The 20,999-nt window shown below is 40.2% G+C and overlaps 1 protein-coding gene across 1 annotated transcript in view; it reads left to right on the forward strand.

Annotated features, from left to right (window-relative positions):
• Positions 1-15,959, forward strand: part of LOC126473216 (guanine nucleotide-binding protein subunit alpha homolog) — an 81,191-nt gene extending 65,232 nt beyond the window's left edge. Inside the window, exons 4-5 of the mRNA XM_050100127.1 lie at positions 10,916-11,099; positions 15,236-15,959. Coding sequence (XP_049956084.1) covers positions 10,916-11,099; positions 15,236-15,268 — 217 coding nt within the window. The 3' untranslated portion in view covers positions 15,269-15,959. The remainder of the gene's footprint in view (positions 1-10,915; positions 11,100-15,235) is intronic.
• The last annotated feature ends 5,040 nt before the right edge of the window (positions 15,960-20,999 follow it).

Consider the following 20,999-nt stretch of genomic DNA (forward strand, 5'->3'; position numbering starts at 1 on the left):
TGCTCCAATTTTGATGTTGGAACCCTGAGATAGTTCTCCTCTGAACTTCACCGTAGAGGCTGTATCTGTCAGTGTCTGTCTGATGAGGGGGTGTGTGTTGTAATACACACCTCGTTCTTGAAGTACTAAGAAGAGTGTTTGGCGATCATATCATATAGGAAAAGCTCTTTCTCATACTGTGGTCTTAACAATTTACTACAAACTTCTCCAGTCATATATTATACAGATCCTTACAATAGTTACATAATTTGATGCAACATGACAAGTATAAAGTTTAGACATCCCGAAACCAATCAGCAAAACTTGTATAAGATCATGTGTGTCCTTTGTTTGGCACTGATGTCAGCTAAAAGGTGTATGTGAAGTAACTGCAGTGGCATCTTATGAGATGGAAATTAGGATTGAAACATTATTTTTAGCATTATCAGCTAGTGTGTTTGGAAGTTTATACACACACTGCCCAGTCACATTAATGTGACCACCTGTCAGAAGCCAGAATAACTGACTGCGAAATGTGCAGGAAGAGTGTCATTGAGGTTTTGGCGGGTACTGACAGGGATGTGGAGCCATGCCGACTTGTGCCGTGGCTATCTGTGCTAGGTTTCCCAGTTGAGGATCCAAAGTGCGAATGGCCCGATTGACGTGGTCCCACAGATTCTTGATTGGGTTTAAATGCAGGGAGTTTGGTGATCAGTGGAGTACGGTAAACTTTTTGAGGTGCTTCTCTAACCACACACTTATGAAGCGATCTGCATATGTAGAGCATTGTTCTGCTGGTATATGCCAACATCGATATGTCGATGAACGCACTGCATATAAGGGCCGACATAGTCCCCATGGAAATGTGCATACATGTGTTGATCCATTGTGCCTTCCAGAATGACAATCACCCATTGAATGCCATGAAAACATTCCCCAGACCATAACGATCCCTCCTCTGGCATGATCACTTCCAGCAATTGTTGCTGTGTGTATGATTTCAGACTTTCCACATTGTACAAGCCAATGGCCATCTCCCCCCAGGGGGCTCGCTACTCTTTGGTGAGTTCGTACATGGCTGCCAAAGTGTCCCAGCCTTTGCAGCACCTCTTCCCTTGCCATGCTTCATGTCTATCTTCCTGCTATTGAGTATTGCTCATCAGTGTGGGATCCACACCATGTTGGATTGACAGAGGAGATAGAGAAGATCCAAAGAAGAGCGGCGTGTTTTGTCACAGGGTTATTTGGTAATCGTGATAGCGTTACGGAGATGTTTAGCAAACTCAAGTGGCAGACTCTGCAAGAGAGGCGCTCCATGTCACGGTGTAGCTTGCTGTCCAGATTTCGAGAGAGTGCGTTTCTGGATGAGGTATCGAATATATTGCTTTCCCCTACTTACACCTCCCAAGGAGATCATGAATGTAAAATTAGAGAGATTCGAGTGTGCACGGAGGCCTTCCGGCAGTCGTTCTTCCCGCGAACCATACGCGACTGCAACAGGAAAGGGAGGTAATGACTGGCATGTAAAGTGCCCTCCGCCACACATTGTTGGGTGGCTTGTGGAGTATAAATGTAGATGTAGATGTATCTTCTCCATTGGGGAACATGTCTGGGATATTTTTAGGAATGTGTTCTGAAGTTTCGATAGCCTTCCAGCTTGCCTTTCAGACCAGTCCCTCATCTGTTTTTTCTTTCTTTCTTCCTTCGTTCTTCATCTCCTACCCTTCCTCCACTTCAGCATTTGAGGTTTCTTCTTCTTCTTCTTCTTCTTCCTCCCTGTGCACTCCTGAAGGCTGGCCCACATGTTACACATGTAACAGGTGACTGCATAATTCATAATTCCCAGCACTGGTTCGACAGGTAGGGTTTGCATGTATCCCCTGGTACAGTCCAGGCCCAGGGAGGGGTAACTGCCTGAGCTGTTACTTTCCCAGATTGCCGATTGGTCCCTTTTGTCAGGAGTATGGGAGTTATGACCTCAAGTGTGAAAAATCACCTAAGGCAGGTGAGCCTCCCTCTGAGTGGGGTGGGGTGGGGGGGGGGGGCTAGTTAGGAGCACACCATCAGAGATGCTGGCAGCCATAGGGGATTTCTTCACTATGAACCAGTCACCTTCGTCTGAGTCTGTCTGTCAGGCTAAAGATTCATAGACACTCCCAGGTGCACCTAGATTCCTCGTTTTATTACACACCAAAGGAGGTCAGTCCTTTGTTACAGTTAATTCATGTATTGTTCAGAAAAGTGTTGATGCACTTGCAGCCCAGTGAACTCCTACTCTTGTGTACGTAATGGAACTTAGTGAGACCAGTTGTGATGGGCAAGCCCAGCAACTGCTTACAGCTTCACTCCTCCATGGCTATCCTGCTCACGTCAAGGCTCACCAAATGCTGAATTCCTCGGGTGGTGTCATTTACACTGGGGTGCTTGATGGGCTGATCAGGTAGAAATCCAAACTTGTCACTCTGATCGGGGGTTGATGCAACCTCAGTGCCCACACTCACTCGTTTTCTCACATTTGATTGTGTAATGCTTCAACCAACGATCAAAGCAGGCTATAAAGTCATTATGGTCCAACCATATATCCCAAACCCACTGTGTTGCTACCAGTGTCAACATTACAACCACACTCGCATGTCCTCTCAAAATGGCCAAATGTGTTGTTGTGGTAGGGATGCTCATGGGGGTGATTGTCCACCGCCTTCTCACCGCTGTATCAATTGTAATAGCAACCATGCCACCTCATCCTGTGAATGGCCCTTGTATCTTAATGAGCAGGCAGTCCAGATCGGGGTGAAGAAAAAAAGTATATTACCCTGTCGCTCGCAAGTTATTGGCTAATCGAAAGCCTTTCATCTTACCATCTGGCACTTACAGTATCGTACCTGGTATGCCTCAGTCCTTGAAGGATATGGTCGTGCATACTTGTACTTGCGACCTCCAGTTCAGCATTGCAGTTGTAAAATCATCCAGTATCTCGATAGCATCCCCATGTCCTCCTCTTCCTACTCCTACTGCTGCACAACAAGCCACCAAATGTTCGCCCCTGGTGGCGAAATTATCTGCTACACAACTAGCAGGCCGGAAAGGACAAAAAGACTACTCCAGTGAAGACTTTTTACATCCTTCCAGCTGACAGACATCTGAGTCTTCATCTGTCCAACTGCAAAGTCTCTAAGAAATCAATCAAACGCAAACAGTCTTCTCTTTCCCAGACTAGGAGATCATCTTCAATGGTGTCGCCACATGATACTCTTTACCCAGCCAACCTCAGTTTCACTAGTCTGTACTGCCTACCGTTTTTCTGCTCTGGAATCCCCAGACTGACTCAGGTAGTATGCCAATGCCTCGGTAGATCTCATGGAACAGGATCCTCCAGCCTCTGTACCTTGTAGTAGTGAGTCTTTGAAGGCTGGCACTTGGCAGCTGCCAAGGTAAATTCTCTTCATTTGTTCTCTCCTTCCCATTCCCCTTTCTGACTCTTCTGCAATGGAACATTTGCGGCATTAGATCCAACAAGGAGAAATTACAGCTGCTCATGAAATCACAGCATCCACTTGTTCTCTGCCTCCAAGAAACAAAATTACGTCTTCACGACCACTTTGACCTCTCGCGTTTCCTTCCAGCATGCTTTGACCTTGTGGGGGAGTCATAGCCATATCATCTCAATGAACACTTGGCTGCAAGCTGTTGCAGTCAGCATTATCCTTCCTTGCTTAACCTTTTCTCTTTGCAATGCTGCATCCCTCCATTCTTCAGTGTCACCAAGGCAGACTCCCTCCAGCTTGTTGGTCAACTCCATCACCCCTTTTTCTGCTCAGTGACTTTAATGCGCTCTTCCAGTATGTTTCCAAGAGGATTCCTTTTCGCTGACCTCGGTCAACTCAACCTCATCAGCCTTAACACTGGAGCACCCACGTTTCTTTCAGACTCCACACACACCTGTCCCCATCTGGACCTCTCATTCTGCACTGCCCAGCTTGCCCATCATCTCGAGTGGTCTGTTCTCTGTGACATGTGCTCAAGTGACCATTTCTTGCGTGCTATCCGTTTGCTGACTCCTACCCCACCTACGTGTACACCCAGCTGTTAGTTTTCTAAGGCCAACTGGAGGCTTTACTCCTCCTTGGTGATCTTTGACAAACAACATTTCCCCACTTGTGATGACCGTGTAGAGTACCTTATGAACATTATCCTTACTGCCACAGAACATTCCATACTTCGCACTTCATCCTTGCCGCTCTGTATCTTGTTCACCCGGTGGACTCAGGCATGCACGCAGAGACGTGCTCTCCGCGTTTCTGACCATCATCCTACAATGGCAAACTGTATTCATCATCAACAGTTGCGTGTGTAGTGTCTTCACATTCTTTGGGATAGCAAAATAGCTGGCTTCATTCACTAATTCCTTGAACAGTTTCACTCCCATTTCCGTTGTGTAGGGTAATCTCCAGTCAGCTCTCTGGGACCAAGGTTCATTTCCTGATTCCCGGGCTAACCTTAGCAGATGATGTCATTGTGGACCCTATTGCTATCTCCAACACCTCATGCCACTATTATGTGGAGATTTTGAACTCTACTCACTATCTCCCCATCTCCCTCCCTCGGAAACGAGTGGAGGCGGCTCGGGCGATACCCTTATCGTCTCAGAATCATGAATCCTACAATATCGTCTTTATTATGAGCAAGCTAAATCATGCTCTCACTTCATCCCGATCTTCTGCCTGCCGCAGGGCCGGATGATGATCACATTCAGATGTTGCAGCACATATGTCGTTCAGGCAAGCAATTTCTCATTCATACATACAATCTCATTTGGGCAAATGGCATGTTTACCAGACACTGGCGTGAAGCCACTGTCACACCTATACATAAGCCCAGTAAGGACAAAAACCCTCCTCCTAGCTACTGCACCATTTCTCCCATGAGCTACACTATGTGATCAAAAGTATCCGAACACATGGCTGAAAATGACTTAAAAGTTGATGCCACCCTCCATTGGTAATGCTGGAATTCAAAATGGTGTTGGCCCACCCTTAGCCTTGATGACAGCTTCCACTCTCTCAAGCATACGTTCAATCAGGTGCTGGAAGGTTTCTTGGAGAATGGCAGCCCATTCTTCATGGAGTGCTGCACTGAGGATAGGAATCGACGTCTGTCGGTGAGGCCTGGCATGAAGTCCTCGTTCCAAAACATCTCAAAGGTGTTCTAAAGGATTCAGGTCAGGACTGTGTGGGCCAGTCCATTACAGGAATGTTATTGTCGTGTAACCACTCTGCCACAGGCTGTGCATTGCTGTGATAGTGCCATGCAGAACAACAAGGGGTGCAAGCCCCTTCCATGAAAACCACCACCACACCATAACACCACCATGTCCGAATTTTACTGTTAGCACTACACACAGTGGCAGATGACGTTCACAGGGCATTCGCCATACCCACACCCTGCCATCAGATCGTCACATTGTGTACCGTGATTCATCACCCCACACAAGGTTTTTTCACTGTTCAATCATCCAATGTTTATGCTCCTTACACCAAGCAAGACATCGTTTGGCATTTGTTGGTGTGATGTGTGGCTTATGAGCAGCCACTCGGCCATAAAATCCAAGTTTTCTCACTTTCTGCCTAACTGACATAGTACTTGCAGTGGATCCTGATGCAGTTTGGAATTCCTGTGTGATGGTCTGGATAGATGTCTGCCTAATAGACTTTATGACCCTCTTCAACTGTAGGCAGTCTCTGTCAGTTAGCAGATGAGATCAGTCTGTAAGCTTTTGTGCTGTACATGTTCCTTCGCATTTCCACTTCACTATCACGTCGGAAATGGTGGACCTAGGGATGTTTAGGAGTGTGGAAATCTCGCGTACAGACGTATGGCACAAGTGACACGCAGTCACCTGACCACGTTCGAAGTCCGTGAGTTCTGTGGAGCACCCGTTCTGTGTTGGTCCTCCTACATGTCTTATGTGGCTGCATACTATAGGTGGTCCCTTAGTGACAGTCTCCTAAGCATTACTTCCTAGGGAGTTCATTGGACCACCCTGTTCCATTTGTACCAACTCCATGTCTGTTCCAAACTAAACTGAGTGTTTTGTTCATTCATCCACATGTCCATCCATCTTACACCGTCTTTATACAATCCACCATTGTGAAACTCGTTTGGCCACTGGCCCCTTCTTCACTAGCCCAATTGAAAGGCTGTATGCAGAAGCTGCTGAGCTACCACTGTCATACTGGTGTGATGTTCTCCTCAGCCAATATACATGCCTTTTGTCTGCCATGCCCAACCACCCATGCTACGCCTCCTTTTTTGATTACTCACTTGACTGCCTCAGTATGGGCTGCGCCCTTCTTCTCTGTTACTTCCCACAGTTAGCTTTCGGCTCCTGCTCCTGCAGCTTAACTGCATGATACCTGCCACATTCCCAACAGGTGTGAACCCTTCACCACCTTGGCTTCATACGGTGGCCTGTGTCCATCTTGGACTTCATTTGCTTCCTAAGGACTCTACTCTGGATCCAGTCTATCGCTGTAAGTGTCTCAACCTTCACACACAACTTAGCAATAGCTCCTTTGTGTATACTGATGGCTCTAAGACTGACTGTGGTTTCGGGTGTGCCTTCGTCACTGACACTGACTCATTTTCGGTATTGGCTTCCAGAAAACTGCTCAATATATGCAATAGAGCTCTTCGTCCTCTATCATGCCGCCCGGTATATCCTGTGACACAGGCTTTTTAATTGTGTTGTATACTCTGCTCAGTGCCCTTCAGATCCTGTGTGTACTGTACACAGTCCATCCCTTAGTGCAACAGGTTCAAGAAAGCTTCCACTTGCTCGCTGTTGAGGGAGCTGCTCTGATGTTCACCTGGGTTCCTGGTCACATTGATCTGATGGGAAATGAGGCTGCTGCCAAAGTTGCAGTCCTTGCCCCTTGGCCTGCTAGCTCTTCCATTCCTTTGGACAATCCCCATGTTGCCGTCTGTCAGCAGGTGGTGTCACTTTGGCATCACCACTAGTCTCTTCATGGGAACAAGCTTCGGGGAATTAAACCTTTCCCAGCGACTTAACCAACCTCCTCTCGCCACAAGGAGACCATTTTAGCTTCATTGTGTATTGGACACAGTCTTTGTAGCCATTGCCATTTATTAAATGGTGATCCACACTACTTTGTGCTCATTGTCATTTGCCATTTCCTGACTGAATCCTGTTTTTTAACTGCTTACTTTCTAGTGTGTGTTTGCTGTGTGAGCTATTGGCCGTTATAGTGAACAACATGTGGGCTGCTGATCGTATTTTACTTGTTATCCATCAAAGTGATATGGTAAAGGACATTTGGTTTGGGACCTCTGTTGTCTCTACAGTGTATTTTGTGAACCTTTCACCAAGAGGAAGTCCTTGTTCTTAGCTCTTATTTCCTTCCATCAGTTGGGCTTAACTTTTAGTCTCTTTTTAACTTCCTTTTTGTATTAGAGTTCTAAGGTTGATATGTGGGCGCTTAAAACAAAAACAAAACCAATGACCACCTGTCCAATGGCGCATAAAACGTGATTCATCTGAAAAGGCCTACTGTCACCACTCAGTGGACGTCCAGTCACAGATTGGAATGCAAATTCCTGCCTTTGTCGTCGATGAACAGCAGTCAACAAGACTGCCTTAACCAGGTGCCTGCTGCAGAGGCCCTTACTCAGCTGTGGCCCCTAAATGGTTTTTGAGGAGACACTGTTGGTACTCTTTTGTTCACTTGGAGAATCAGTTACTCGGCAGTTGCATCTTTTGCCCCATACACATCTCTGCAGCCATTGTTCACCTGTCATCTATAGCTTGCGGTACACCACAGTTGCCTCTGTGCTGGTTCGGGATAGGCCATCAGTATACTTTAACCACACTGGCTCATGAACACTTTGCAAACTTAGCCATTTTGGAAATGCTTTCACCTTTGGCCCAAAAGCCACTGATTGTGCCCTCTTGGATGTCAGTTACATGGTTCGATAAAAAATAATGGAAACATGGTTGTTATTCAAATCACATTTTGTCAGGCGTTCACTGTTACATGCGTTCAGTATAATCGCACTGCATCTCGATCACCTTCTTCCACACAAATGGAAGGCATCGTATATCTTTGGCACGTACATCTTTGGCACATCCATCTCTGACATCTTGCAAGGTCGCCCAATGGCAGGGATGATGTCTTTTTTTGTGTTATAGTGTGTGCCACGTAGAGGTTCCTTCATTTTGGCAAACATCCCATAATCGTACAGACTCATATTGGGTGAATATGCTGGATGTTCCATAATCTCCCACCCCTACGAATGCAGGAGCTTCTGCATGGGATTCGTCATGTGGCACCATGCGCTGTCTTAAAGGATGACGGAATGCAGTGCCAGAAGGCAACGTTTTGCACTCCGAGCACCTGCCACATCAATCATGAACCACGCATATAGTTCGCATTTCCTAAACATATTGTTAAGGCCTTTGAACTGGCCTTCCATGCTTTCAGACAGTACACACAGTAACTGACTCAAATACAGCTGCCATCAACCGTGCGACCGCTACAGTCGCAGGTTCGAATCCTGCCTCGGGCATGGATGTGTGTGATGTCCTTAGGTTAGTTAGGTTTAAGTAGTTCTAAGTTCTAGGGGACTGATGGCCTCAGATGTTAAGTCCCATAGTGCTCAGAGCCATTTGAACAGCTGCCAGCTCTCACTGCACTACTTCAACTGACCTTCTACTATCAGCTACAGACAGCAGGCATGCCATGTGACACATATCCTTTGTGTGACGACATTATTGCCATCAGTTTTTATCCAATTCATGTAAGTCACTGCGTTTCTGTATTGTGATGACGACTGCACTGTTTTCTGCATCCTCCCGACATGTTTTATACCCTCCACTGCTAGCACTGCCATCTGTAAGTGGTTATTGCACGTTGATGTCGAACGTAGGTGGTGGTCACATTAATGTGACTGGACTGTTTATAAAAGAGCTTGTTCACAGTGTGTAAATCACTGTGAAGTTAGACCTGTTTAGTATTAGTAATTGCCTACAGGAATGGTTTTATTAACTTTTAATGTTGTTTTACTTTTTGTTGTTTGTTCATATATTAAGTTGACATATCTATTCATCCACAGATTATTTTACAGTGATATTACCCAGCTAACTAAAATTTGTAATGAGTGTAGCACTGTATCTGATTTATCTAATGTCTTGGCAATCTAAATTAATAAACTGCTATCCCAGTTCATGTTCCCCAGTCCCAGTGGTTTCATGTATAATACTAAACCTTTTCAAAACTTTTTTTCCCTGACAGCCCACACATAATAATGAAAGGAAAAGTGTGTAACACATTTTCCCTGTTCATGCAGTAAAACGTCAGCATTAGGAATGATTATTTAATTTGTTAATTCTATACAACTGAATCTATTTTCAGCTCATTTTGCATACAGCATCCACGTATGTCACTGAATGTGCTTGCAAAATTATATCATTGTATTCAGGAGATTTGGTGTCATGAAAGTGATATGCATTTTATACACCAATTTTTTTTTTTTTTTAAGAATGTGTGTGTGTGTGTGTGGGGGGGGGGGGGGGGGGGGTTACTGGTACCTATGAAAACTGTAGAACATTCTTTAACTACCCCACTGCTACATCTACCCATCCCTGAAACAATTTCTCAGTGATTTCCATGTTATCCAGAACGACATTGCTTTCCAAGAGGAGTGTGGAGCATCTTATGTTACCCGTGGAAATTTTCCTTTCAGTGGCTAACCCATCCTTCTTGTCCAATATATAAATCAGTCTGTTGTTCCATTTGTTTTTCCCCTTGTTTCTTTCTTTTTTAATTTCTTATCTTTCTGTAAATTATGTCATCACAATTTCATCTCCACCTTCTCTTGCATGCAGTTTACCACAAGTCTGATCTGGAATCTATGCTGTGTATTTGTGATTCCCTTATCATCTAATGTAGCCACATTTTACAGATATACTAAAAATTGAATGCTTTTTTGTTATACTACTATTAATTTACCTTTAGTTGTAACCATGGCACAATGCGGAATTCAAAAACAGTATCACCCAGAAACTGAAATGTTTAATTGTGCATAATTTGGAGAATGGATTTTGAGCATTAAACCCCTCATGTTGTCTAAAGAAATTTTTTAAGTTGACAACTTATGTAATGTATTGAAATTAACCGTTTGATGATGGATGTGTAAATACTCCGAATTGGATCATAAAAAGCAAAATTGGCTAGTTCAAAACAGACTTGCTTCCTTCATTTTCAGTTATTACTACTCTGTTAGCATAAATTTTACTCATCCAAAATAGATTTTATATTTCAAATAGTGCCAATGTTGTATTTCTAATCATCATTACAAAATTAGTAACACCTAACTTGAACTTTTGTTTTTAGTTGAATACTGTTTTAAAGTAACTTATTGTAGAATGACGGTTTGTATACAAGAGATGAGCCTCTTAGCTCTGATTTTACTGGGTCAAGTAGACTTCAAAATAAGTGACTGCATAAATATCAGTTTTCCCTTCTACATATAGATTCAGGAAATACATACTGTTGCTGCTCATACCAATATCATGTGTAACATACATCATTCTTTGACATCCAGTTGGGTGATGCTGTGACAAAATGTCCTGAAGGAAATATTGCAAGAACCTTTGTCTGGGCTTAGAGTAAAAGATAGTTGTAACAAAAATTCTTTTTTGTGACAACGTCTGTACTGTTATCACTATTTCAGTCTTGAGTGGAAATCTTAACTAATATAATCTGTTAAATTTTTGAAATGACATGACTTGAATTTGTTGTGTGATGTTTCTTGGCAGTGTTAATTTATACACGATTCATTGATATTTTTGCTACACTTAAATATAGCTCTTCAGTGAATGTTGGTCACTAATTCAGATTTAATATTTCTTCTTTTGCAGGAAAACAAATAGGTTGGAAGAATCTCGAAACATTTTTGATACAATTGTTAACAATGTTGTATTTCGTGGTGTCTCAATCATTTTATTCATGAATAAAACAGATTTGTTAATTGAAAAACTGAAGTCCAGAAAAACGGACATTAGAAAACATTTTCCACAGTATGTAGGAGACCCACATAATTTGGTTAGTGTACAGACATTTATTCTTAACATGTTTTCTAATGTGAAACGTGATCCAAGGAAGCCACTTTTTCATCATTTTACAACAGCTGTTGACACTGAAAACATCAAGGTTGTGTTTAATGCCGTAAAGGATACAATCCTACATAGAAATTTGGAATCTCTTATGCTCCACTGAAACTTAGTTTTTATCAGGGAGCACAATATGAGTTTCTGCACTGTATATTCATTATGGGACTACTTTATATTGTATATTGAAGCATTAAAAATGTTCATATTTTTTTGATGTTGGAAAGAAACAATGTAAGCAAGTGTTGTTACATACATTAAAAACGATGTGCCTTACTAAGTGCTGTCATAAAAGAACATTTCTGTACTGAATTTTTATAGAAGGTTTTCATAACATGTTTTGTAATATTTTTAAGCCTACAACATACTATTTTTGAGAATCTCCTTACTGGAGTGTGTAAGAATCTTCGTTTAGCTCATGAATACCTTATTTTGTGAGCTTAACGATAACTTTCAAAGACCAAAGCTTAAGCCAAAAATTGTAAACATTAAATGGCTAGTGTAAATTATCAGAACTAACATCTGTATCGATAACCAGTTCTGTTGTGATGCCTTTTAATATGACTACTTGACAGGAAATAGCATTTAACTTATTTACAAAATGGTCTTAATTAAGGGCCTTTAGAGACTGTGAACCTGTTCACATGTACTCATGAGATGCCTTAGTTTTCAGCACTAGAATTAAATGTAACCATTATAATCTAGGTTGTTATCTCTTTGTCAGTTGTGTCAATTAAATTTTATTATTTTTGTAATATTAAGTGTGTTTTATGGAGATCAGCTCAAAGAAATGTGTTCAAAGATCTGGTTTCTAACAGATAATACTGATTTTTATCTGAGCTAGTGTAGTAGTTTTACTCCTCTGTGCTAAATTAGAATTCAGAAATACATACTAAATTAAAAGAATTGAACTAAATGGCTGAATTTATTCCACATTTGAAACTTAATATTGAAATTGTTTTTGTTTCGCGCAGTTAAATTGTATTCCAAAAAAATTAATTTTAATACTGTATCACGGGATAGTAATTTGCTACTTGAAATGTCTTGTTTCTAAATTTTACAATTGTTGGCATTTAATTTCTAGTTTCATACAATCTATTTTTGATAGCAGGTGGTTTAAATGCCGCCTATTGTCATTTTTATGACTACATTATTATTATTATTATTATTATTTGTAAGATATTTTTGTAGATAGTTCCTGAATGTAACAGTAGTTGTACTGCAAAAACTGAGAAGTAAAGATCAAGAAGGTAGATAAGCATTGTTAGGAAATCTGAAAGTAATGTCTAGTATAGGATTGAAGCAAATGAAAAACTAACAAGTATTCATCTTTATTCAGTGTGCATTTAATTCCTCTGATAATTTGTTTCAGACTAGGAATCCAGCTGGACTATCCTTGTTTTAGTAAGTTATCAGATCCCTCTGGTCACTTTCAAGAAAAATTACGGCTCACCAAAAGCTTATAGCTCAAATCAATTAAAAAATTTTTCCTTCCACATTCATCATAAACCATCCCCGGAATAGACTGAACTGACATTGAGGAAAACATTCCATGTTCAGTGCATTTACTTGGACATTCCGTAATGAATGTGTAAGAAATATTTTCCACTTCGTTGGGATGGTAACTTTACGCATTGTTGTAATTTCTGACTGGAGCAAATGTAGAAACAGATTAGTTTATTTGCACAACACTGAATAAACAATTTAAGCCTCAAGAAATTTAAATAATGGCAATTCAGATTAGTAAATATACCTAATTGTGCGTCCCTGTCGTGGTACTAGATGGTGCCTTAAATGAGTGGCAGATAAAAGCAGGTGACTGAGTTTTTCACCTGTTTAATTCATAGAACATTCGAAACTGTCATCTCATCCACCATAGACATATGCCCAATTTTGAAGTATGTCACATCTGAGCTCATTGTGATGTCAGACATTCATGGTAAGCTGCTTGTTTGGCAATAATGAAACACCATTTTCAGTACGTATAACATGCCACTGGTAATTATGTACCCAAATAAGAGACTAATTAATCTTTGAAATTTATAGTAGAATGCTGACATTGTTTCATTATAATTGATTTTCAATTTTTTTTAATTTGATGCACATTTCATCAGATGACTTAGTCAAGGTCAGTACATACCAATTAGTAATGTAGGTACTTTTGGTAATGCTGCTTACACATTTCATTACCACATGTCACTTTCTTGAGAGCATCAATTATGATATGTAGTATTTTTTGATCCATTCTCAAATCATTGAATACTTCTCATTTGCTTTTAAAATAAATTGTATTTTTATATGCATTTGTTAAAATAATTTATACATTTGATATTCAGGTTGAAGTGACTTACCCATGTTTTAAATGAAGTTGTTAATTCCCAGATTCCAAGAGATGCTGTTTGTGTATAGGGGAGGGGCTTTGTGAATGTGTGTAATATAGTGTTCTAGAAATGGAAATATATGTACTGAGATATAAGTAATTAAACTTATTGTTATATCACTTTTTGTTGTATCGCCTTTATGTTCCACTGTGCATTTTTCTTCTGAGACAGTTACAAATATTGTATTCTAAAACCATTCATAATGTCATCGTAATGAAGAATAACATAATTTTGTAATGACTGTATCGCAGTTAAAAATAAATGTTGTTGATTACTTATCTACATAGTTATTTATAGGGTTTCAGGTGCTTTATAATTTGGAACCAGAAAGTTAAGGACAGAGACCCATTAATTCCAATGCACAATTGTTTACAAATGATGTCTTCCTGTGTTAAAAGTATTATTGCTGAAAATGTAGATAATGGCAGTATGCATAAAAATTTACTAATAATTATGTCTTCCACTTGCCAGTGTATCTTACTGATCAGACATATAGCATTCATCCAGAATTCAGAATTTACAAGGATTTTTTTGCTGTCAATCAGTGTATTGATGGAGCACATATAAAGCCCTTCATCTTGTGTTAGGATTTTTTAATCATTGTACAATAATTGTGAAAATACAGTACATTACTGCCATAAATGAAGATTTATGACCAATAATTTTGGAGAATATGAATTATTCACATGGTTGTTACTTTTCAGTATATTTTCATTCAAATTTCTGAATGTGCTGTATCAATTTGTGTCCATTTGTGATGCACATGGGTCTTAAGTGGAATGTTGCATTCATAAAGTAATATAACATGCTGTTGAAATCTGATGCATTCTTACACTACACAAATAATAAGACTGATTTTAGGTATAAAGTTAATATTAAGCTACCATTGTGTATGTAAAGTTTTAACTTTCTAATGTCAGTTATGTGTAAGACACTGCTGCTGTAGTGGTGGTATTACAGTTAAATGTAAGAATTTAAGATATTTTAAAATAATTGTGTTAATGATAGAATTAGTACTGACTGCCTTATAATTAATATCAGGACTACCACAGTGTTTCTACACTTAACTTTCAAGAACAGTTTAACTTTGTTCATTGAATTAGTGTCAGTATCTATGTGTCCTGGACAAAAGAATTGTTACATAGTATGTGCATTGTTTCTGTTATTATCTTTAGGGTTGGTTGTTTTCATCAGACTAAAAGCATCCAAGTTACACAAATTACATAAATAATGTGTTTCTTTGTGTGACTCAGCAATATACATAAACTGTTAATCCTTGCCTGTGCATTCTGTTTACACATTGTCTGTGTAAGTGTGTTTTCTGAAGTGAGTTTGTTGACAGAGTAAGCTTGAAAGTGCGTTCAATTAATTTGCCTTACAGTGTTAACCTCTTATTTCATGAATTCATTATTCTGTCCCCTGCCCTTCTGTTGTGTGTGTGTGTGTGTGTGTGTGTGTGTGTGTGTGTGTGTGTGTGTGTGTGTGTGTTCACGTTTGTCCAAAAAGAGTTCGCCTCAAACATAAATGCTCAATGCACTGAAAGCTTCCCTCACTTTCTGTGCATGCTATAGATTCATGTGTACAGTGTAAGAATTGTACATATAACTTTCCACTAAATATGGTATTTATGTGTAAATAGTGTAAAAATTATGTAAATTACATTTTCATTTATTATTGATCATTCATTTAGGTTGACAATTGCATTATGCCTGGAAACGTGTAAGCTTTGGGATGCTAAGGCTTAGGCTGAAATTTAGGAAGGAATTGAAATGCCTGCATCTGAAATGTATAAATCTGGGAGCCCATAAAGCAGAGAATTTTGTGTTTGTCAACACCTTATAGTGGTATGTAATGATTCTATTTTATATTTTGTACACAATTTATATGTATTTAAAATGTTATTTTAGTTATTCCAAGAGATGTTGCACAGCTATTTTACTGCATTTTGAGCATAATATAGTGAACAGTTTTTGCCAGTGCCTTGTCTTCCAGTTATTTATAAGAAATGATAATTAACCCTTCAAAATTTGTGCGCTTTGTTCAAAATTGTTAAAGAGTTCTTGTAATGTGTGCTGAGATTTTTTTATTTTATTTTATTTTTTTTTCCACACCAGGAAGTAGTAGATTCTCTTACTTAGCAATAATAATAAATTTTGTTTTACTCTTCATGGTGCTCTTTGGTTAGTGTGATGTTTGCTTGGTGTTAAGAACAAAGTTCAAATGTATCATTCATGGGCTTTAACTTAGGTAAATGTCTAGCCCTTACGAGAAAAAGTACACAAGTTTAATTTTTCAGTTATTGTATTTATATTATTTGAACACATTGTTTCATGATGTATTTGTCATGCATTTGTTTATTGTCAATCATGTGACTGTTATAGAATTTAAGACTATGTTGTTACACAATAAAATGTTTTGCCTGTTTGAAAGAAATATGATGTGCAGTTTTATTTCAATTAGTAGTAAAATCTCATTGCACCTTGTTCTGATAGAAAAAATTTATAAACATTTTAAATGAAGCTTCTTCCTACAGGCGGCTGTTCAAAATCTGTAAGAACCAGCATCATCCTATAGCAGTTCAGAATATCCGCTTGTGATAGCGCAATGAAGATTAGCTTATACAAAATATGAATGAAACGATACATGTGAAAAATATTTCAATTAGGAAAATGGCAAAAATGTATCTGAGTCTTCCTTTAAGTCTCTGAAAAGCCCAGTTGGAGAGAGTACTGTAAAAAGATATCAAGATGCATGACAGTGTCTCATATATTGAGTGAAATGCAAGATATATGTGCCCTTAGAAATGGCATGAGCAACTGGTTAGAAGATTTTTCTAATAAGATTTCTCCAACAGCAGTATAAAGAGGAAGTCAAACATACAGGGTATTTATTAATTGACAGTCATTTCACCAAAACTGTCTGTGTGTCACATAGGATGCCATGTCAGGGTAAGCCAGTTGTCTGATGCAGCAATTGAACTAGTCCTATATTGTAGCCCGAATAAGTCAACAAGATGTGCAAGCTTAGAATTAAATATGTCTAATGCTGCAGTGTAGAAGGTATTATGAAATGCCTGTCATTCAGAAGTTGTTGCGTACCTCCGTAGGAATATGCTGACTTGGATTGAATGGGGTGGAGCAGTATCTTGGCCACCACAATCATCTGATTTAACCCCAGTGGTCTTCTGTGTAAGGGATTATGTTAAAGACAAGTGTGTTTGCTCCTCCAGATCAGGGAAACGATGAACTGCCACATCGGATAAGACAAGCTATACATCAAGATTTCCCTTGTAGGATTTGGCAGGAAACTGATTACAGATACGACAGTGTTGTACCAGAAATTCCTGTAAGTTGTTTAATTTTTCCACAATTACTAAAGGTTTGTTTTGTAAAACTAATTTTTAAATGGATTGTGTATACCCCCTTACATGGATGCCCCAGAAATTTATCCAGGAGGCGGGAGGCAAGAGTCTAAAATTGACAATTTTGATACAAATGAGTTTGTCAGTTTTGAGACAAGTCATGCCACAAAAACTTAAATGTTTTAGATCATACAAAAATCACTTTTACCCCAGAGGTATGGTGGTTATCCACTCACTCCTACAACTCCGTGAGAATTCTGCAATGAATAAACACTCTGTACTTCAGTTTCTGGGGGGGGGGGGGGGGTGTCCGGCATACCCAACCTCTTTGCTCCCCCAACCTCTTTGCTCCCCCTCCACCAACCACTCGCCTCCTCTCTCTTAGTTGGCAATGTCACAAAGGATCAACAAACAGGTCATCAAAAATGTGTGTGGAACCTTTTACAAAAGAATTGGGTGACGCCTGAAATAACTCTTGAGTGTCATTAAACTGTGCTAAGCAGTTAAGCAAATTGCCCATGACCAGAGAATTCTGTTAGAACATTTTAATGAAATTTAGTTATAAGACAACACACTATTTGAATGGACCACATATGTAATTACTCTGATATCCAGTCTGGGTAAAGACCAAAGCCTTGCTTAATTATATCAACCATTAACATTGGCTTCGTCTGTGATTTAGACATTTGGATGCTTAATAAAACTGCCTCAAGTGAGGGGTAGAACACAAGATCCTTTACCAACTATACAAAACTTTTCCAGTTCTTTTCCTGTTCTTTTCCTTCATCCTCTTCCTTCCCCTTCAACCCTTATGCCGGAAGGAGGAGCCACTGGCTCTGAAAGCTTGCACTCATAAAACCTTTTTTTTCCCCATGTGTGTGTTCTCCTGCCACTACTTTGTGAGTAGATTTTTTCTATCCAATTATATTATGTTATGTTGTCAACAACTACAGAATTTTGTTTTTGAAAACATTTCCACATTGGATTTCAAAATAGCCTTTGCTATTCAAGGTTTACTACTACTCTGGTCCTGGATGTAGGAAGTGCATATGACAAAGCAGATGGTCGGCCGCGGTGGCCGTGCGGTTAGGGCGCTTCAGTCCGGAACCACGTGACTGTTACGGTCGCAGGTTTGAATCCTGCCTCGAGCATGGATGTGTGTGATGTCCATAGGTTAGTTAGGTTTAAGTAGTTCAAAGTTCTAGGGGACTGATGACCTCAGCAGTTAAGTCCCATAGTGCTCAGAGCCATTTGAACCATTTTCGAGCCAAAGCAGATGCATCACTGTTTCTAAGTCTACTTTGGCTAACATATTTATCTTTGAGGGCTTTACCATATATCACAGCAGTGCTCTATCTTGTAAAGTGAGCACATAATGAATTATATGAACCCTGATTTATAGTAAGAGGACCTCGAAAGGTGAAATCTTGAGCCGCCACCTATACATCATGTTCATTACTGATTTAGATCAGCAGTTTAGCCTGACTGTGAACGGCATCTATAGATTGGATGTAGGAATCTAAAAAACGAGCATTGCAGCAAAAATCAAAGTTGCCATTAACTACTGCAAACACTCTAAGCCAAGTAATTTAAGAATCATTTTTTACCTTTACCAGACAATGCTTGATGTATGGCTCACGCAGACTTTATCCTGGCCCTTTTCTGTTTAATGTGAAAATTTTGATGAAATTAGTGGGACTCCGCCTGGATAGCAGGCACAGTTGACAATGACAAATAAAGTACCCCTGCTCCAAGTTTGAGAAAGCATGTTTGTCATGTACAGTGGGGCATGGAATGAAATGAAATGTTATGATTGCTGAATGCTGTCATACAGTCTCTCCTTATCTATGGATGTTTTATCTATAGAAATTCCCCACAATATGTACTATACCATGCTTAAAATTGACTGACACATGCAGTGTTGTTGGTGTGCAGCCGGCCACACTTCTCAAGGTGCTGCACTTACCTGCAACATGGTGAGTATGTGGCGCTCAAAGCATTGCTACGATTGGATGGTGGCTGGCTCACGCTGCTTGGCTTATTGAAACATCAGTCACAAAGTAATTTTAATCAGAGCATAATGAAGTTTGATATTAAGTCCCAAGACCTTTTAGGATCCATCAAATAATTAGCGACAAATACTGTTTTAGTGGAAGCCAGAGAAATTCTGCTTGCCATAAAGTGTGAATTTCTAGAATTCCTGCTGCAAAGAGACTCTGCTATTACACATCAGCTTGTTGAAAAGCTAAAACAGCTTTTAGAAGTAAAAATAGTATTTTAATCATGAACGGAAAAAACGCTAGTGAAGATTCATCTTTTTAAGTGTCTTCAGCAGCCTGTATGAAGTCTGTCTTTCAGCCTGATATATTTTACTCACCAGATCATCTAAACCAGTCAAGGTCCCCCCTGGCTAACATGAATTTATGGATTACATAGCAAGTAAATGGTCAAAGTTTACACAGATCTATAGAAGCAGATCTGAAGTGGTATGCAGATGGACCTGAAATGCAGGAGTTCTTCTTCTTCTTCTTTTCTTCTTCTACATGATCAGGCCCAGTGGACCGCATGCTGCTACAAGTTCCCTCCTCCATTGTATTCTGTCCATTGCTGCTATCCATGATCTGCCCACATGCTTGGTTTAAATCATCACGAAGGCCATCCCTCCAACACCTCTTGGGTCTCCCTGGGGATCCCTTTCCTGTAGGTGTGAAATCCAGCAGCTTCCGAGGCCATCTGTGATCTTCCATCCCGGCCACATGGCCGGCCCACTGCATTTGTTTGGCTTTGACAGTTTCTGCTATGTTGGGCTGCTGGTATAGTTCTTCAAGCTCTTGGTTGTGTCTGATCCTCCATTCCCCTGTGTCTGCACCCAGAACCAGACCAAAGATTTTCCAAAGCACTTTTATCTTAAAAATGAGGAGCTTGTGGAAGTCCTGGTTCTGGATACTTCATGTCTCACAGCCATATAGAACAACAGGCTGGATCAGGGTTTTGTATAGTCGAATCTTGAACTGTCTGGAGATATATCTGGACTGAAGCAGTTGTGTTAGGACGTGGCAAGATTGGTTTCCTGCTTATATTCTGGCATTGATCTCCACTTCACATGACAAGTTCTCAGTGAAAAGTGCCTTGAGATATTTAAACTCGTGCACTCCCTTGTACGACTGGTCTCCCACCAGCAGTGATTGTAGATGACCAGAAGTCTGACTTTGACCACGTGTCGTAATGAGGTACTCTTGTTTTTTGTACTTTGTTTATGATTAGCCCAAATTTGCTTGCAGCCTCCTTTAGTGCTGTGGTCATTTGCTCCAACTCCTCTCCAGACCTAGAGGGTAAACAGATGTCTGGATAGGCTAAGTATGTCAGTCTCTTTCCTTTGATTTCAATCCCTTCGTTCCCTTGGAAGGTCTCACGTACGATCTTCTGAAGGGCAAAGTTGAACAGGATAGGAGACAAACCATCTCCTTGCCTGAGTGCTGCCACAATTTCAAATTCCTCACTAAACGCGATTTCCCATCTTCACCTTTGCACGTGTTTCACTCAGATAGATCTTTATCAGATTGATGAGTTTCTCTGCCATGCGAAACTCCCTTAAACAGCTGAGGAGGCTCTTGCGATGTACACAGTCATAGGCCTTCTTAAAATCAATGAAAAATATGCAAATCTTTACCATATTCACACAATTCCTCAGTGAGCTGCCGCAGATTGAAAAAGTGATTTACTATTGACCGCCATGACCGGAAACCTCCCTGGTACTCCAAAATCGCCGATTCAACCACTGGCTGAATTCTATTTACGAGTCAATTAGACAGGATCTTATAGCAGACATTAAGCAGGGTGATGCCTCAATAGTTGTCACATTTCAGTTTGTCGCCCTTCTTATATATTGGACAAATCGGAGCTGTTTTCCATACTGCTGGTAGTTCTTCTTTGGTCCATTTTACCTGCATCAGTCAGTGTATTCTTTCTGCGGGTTTCTCTCCCCCTGCCAGGATTATTTCAGCCTGTATTCGATCTTCACCTGGACTCTTATTCTGCTTAAGGTGTGTGATTCTAGTTTTTATCTCATCCAGGATAGGTGGAGGATAATCTG

This window comes from Schistocerca serialis, chromosome 4 (assembly GCF_023864345.2).
Source record: "Schistocerca serialis cubense isolate TAMUIC-IGC-003099 chromosome 4, iqSchSeri2.2, whole genome shotgun sequence".
In the NCBI taxonomy this organism is placed as follows: domain Eukaryota; kingdom Metazoa; phylum Arthropoda; class Insecta; order Orthoptera; family Acrididae; genus Schistocerca; species Schistocerca serialis.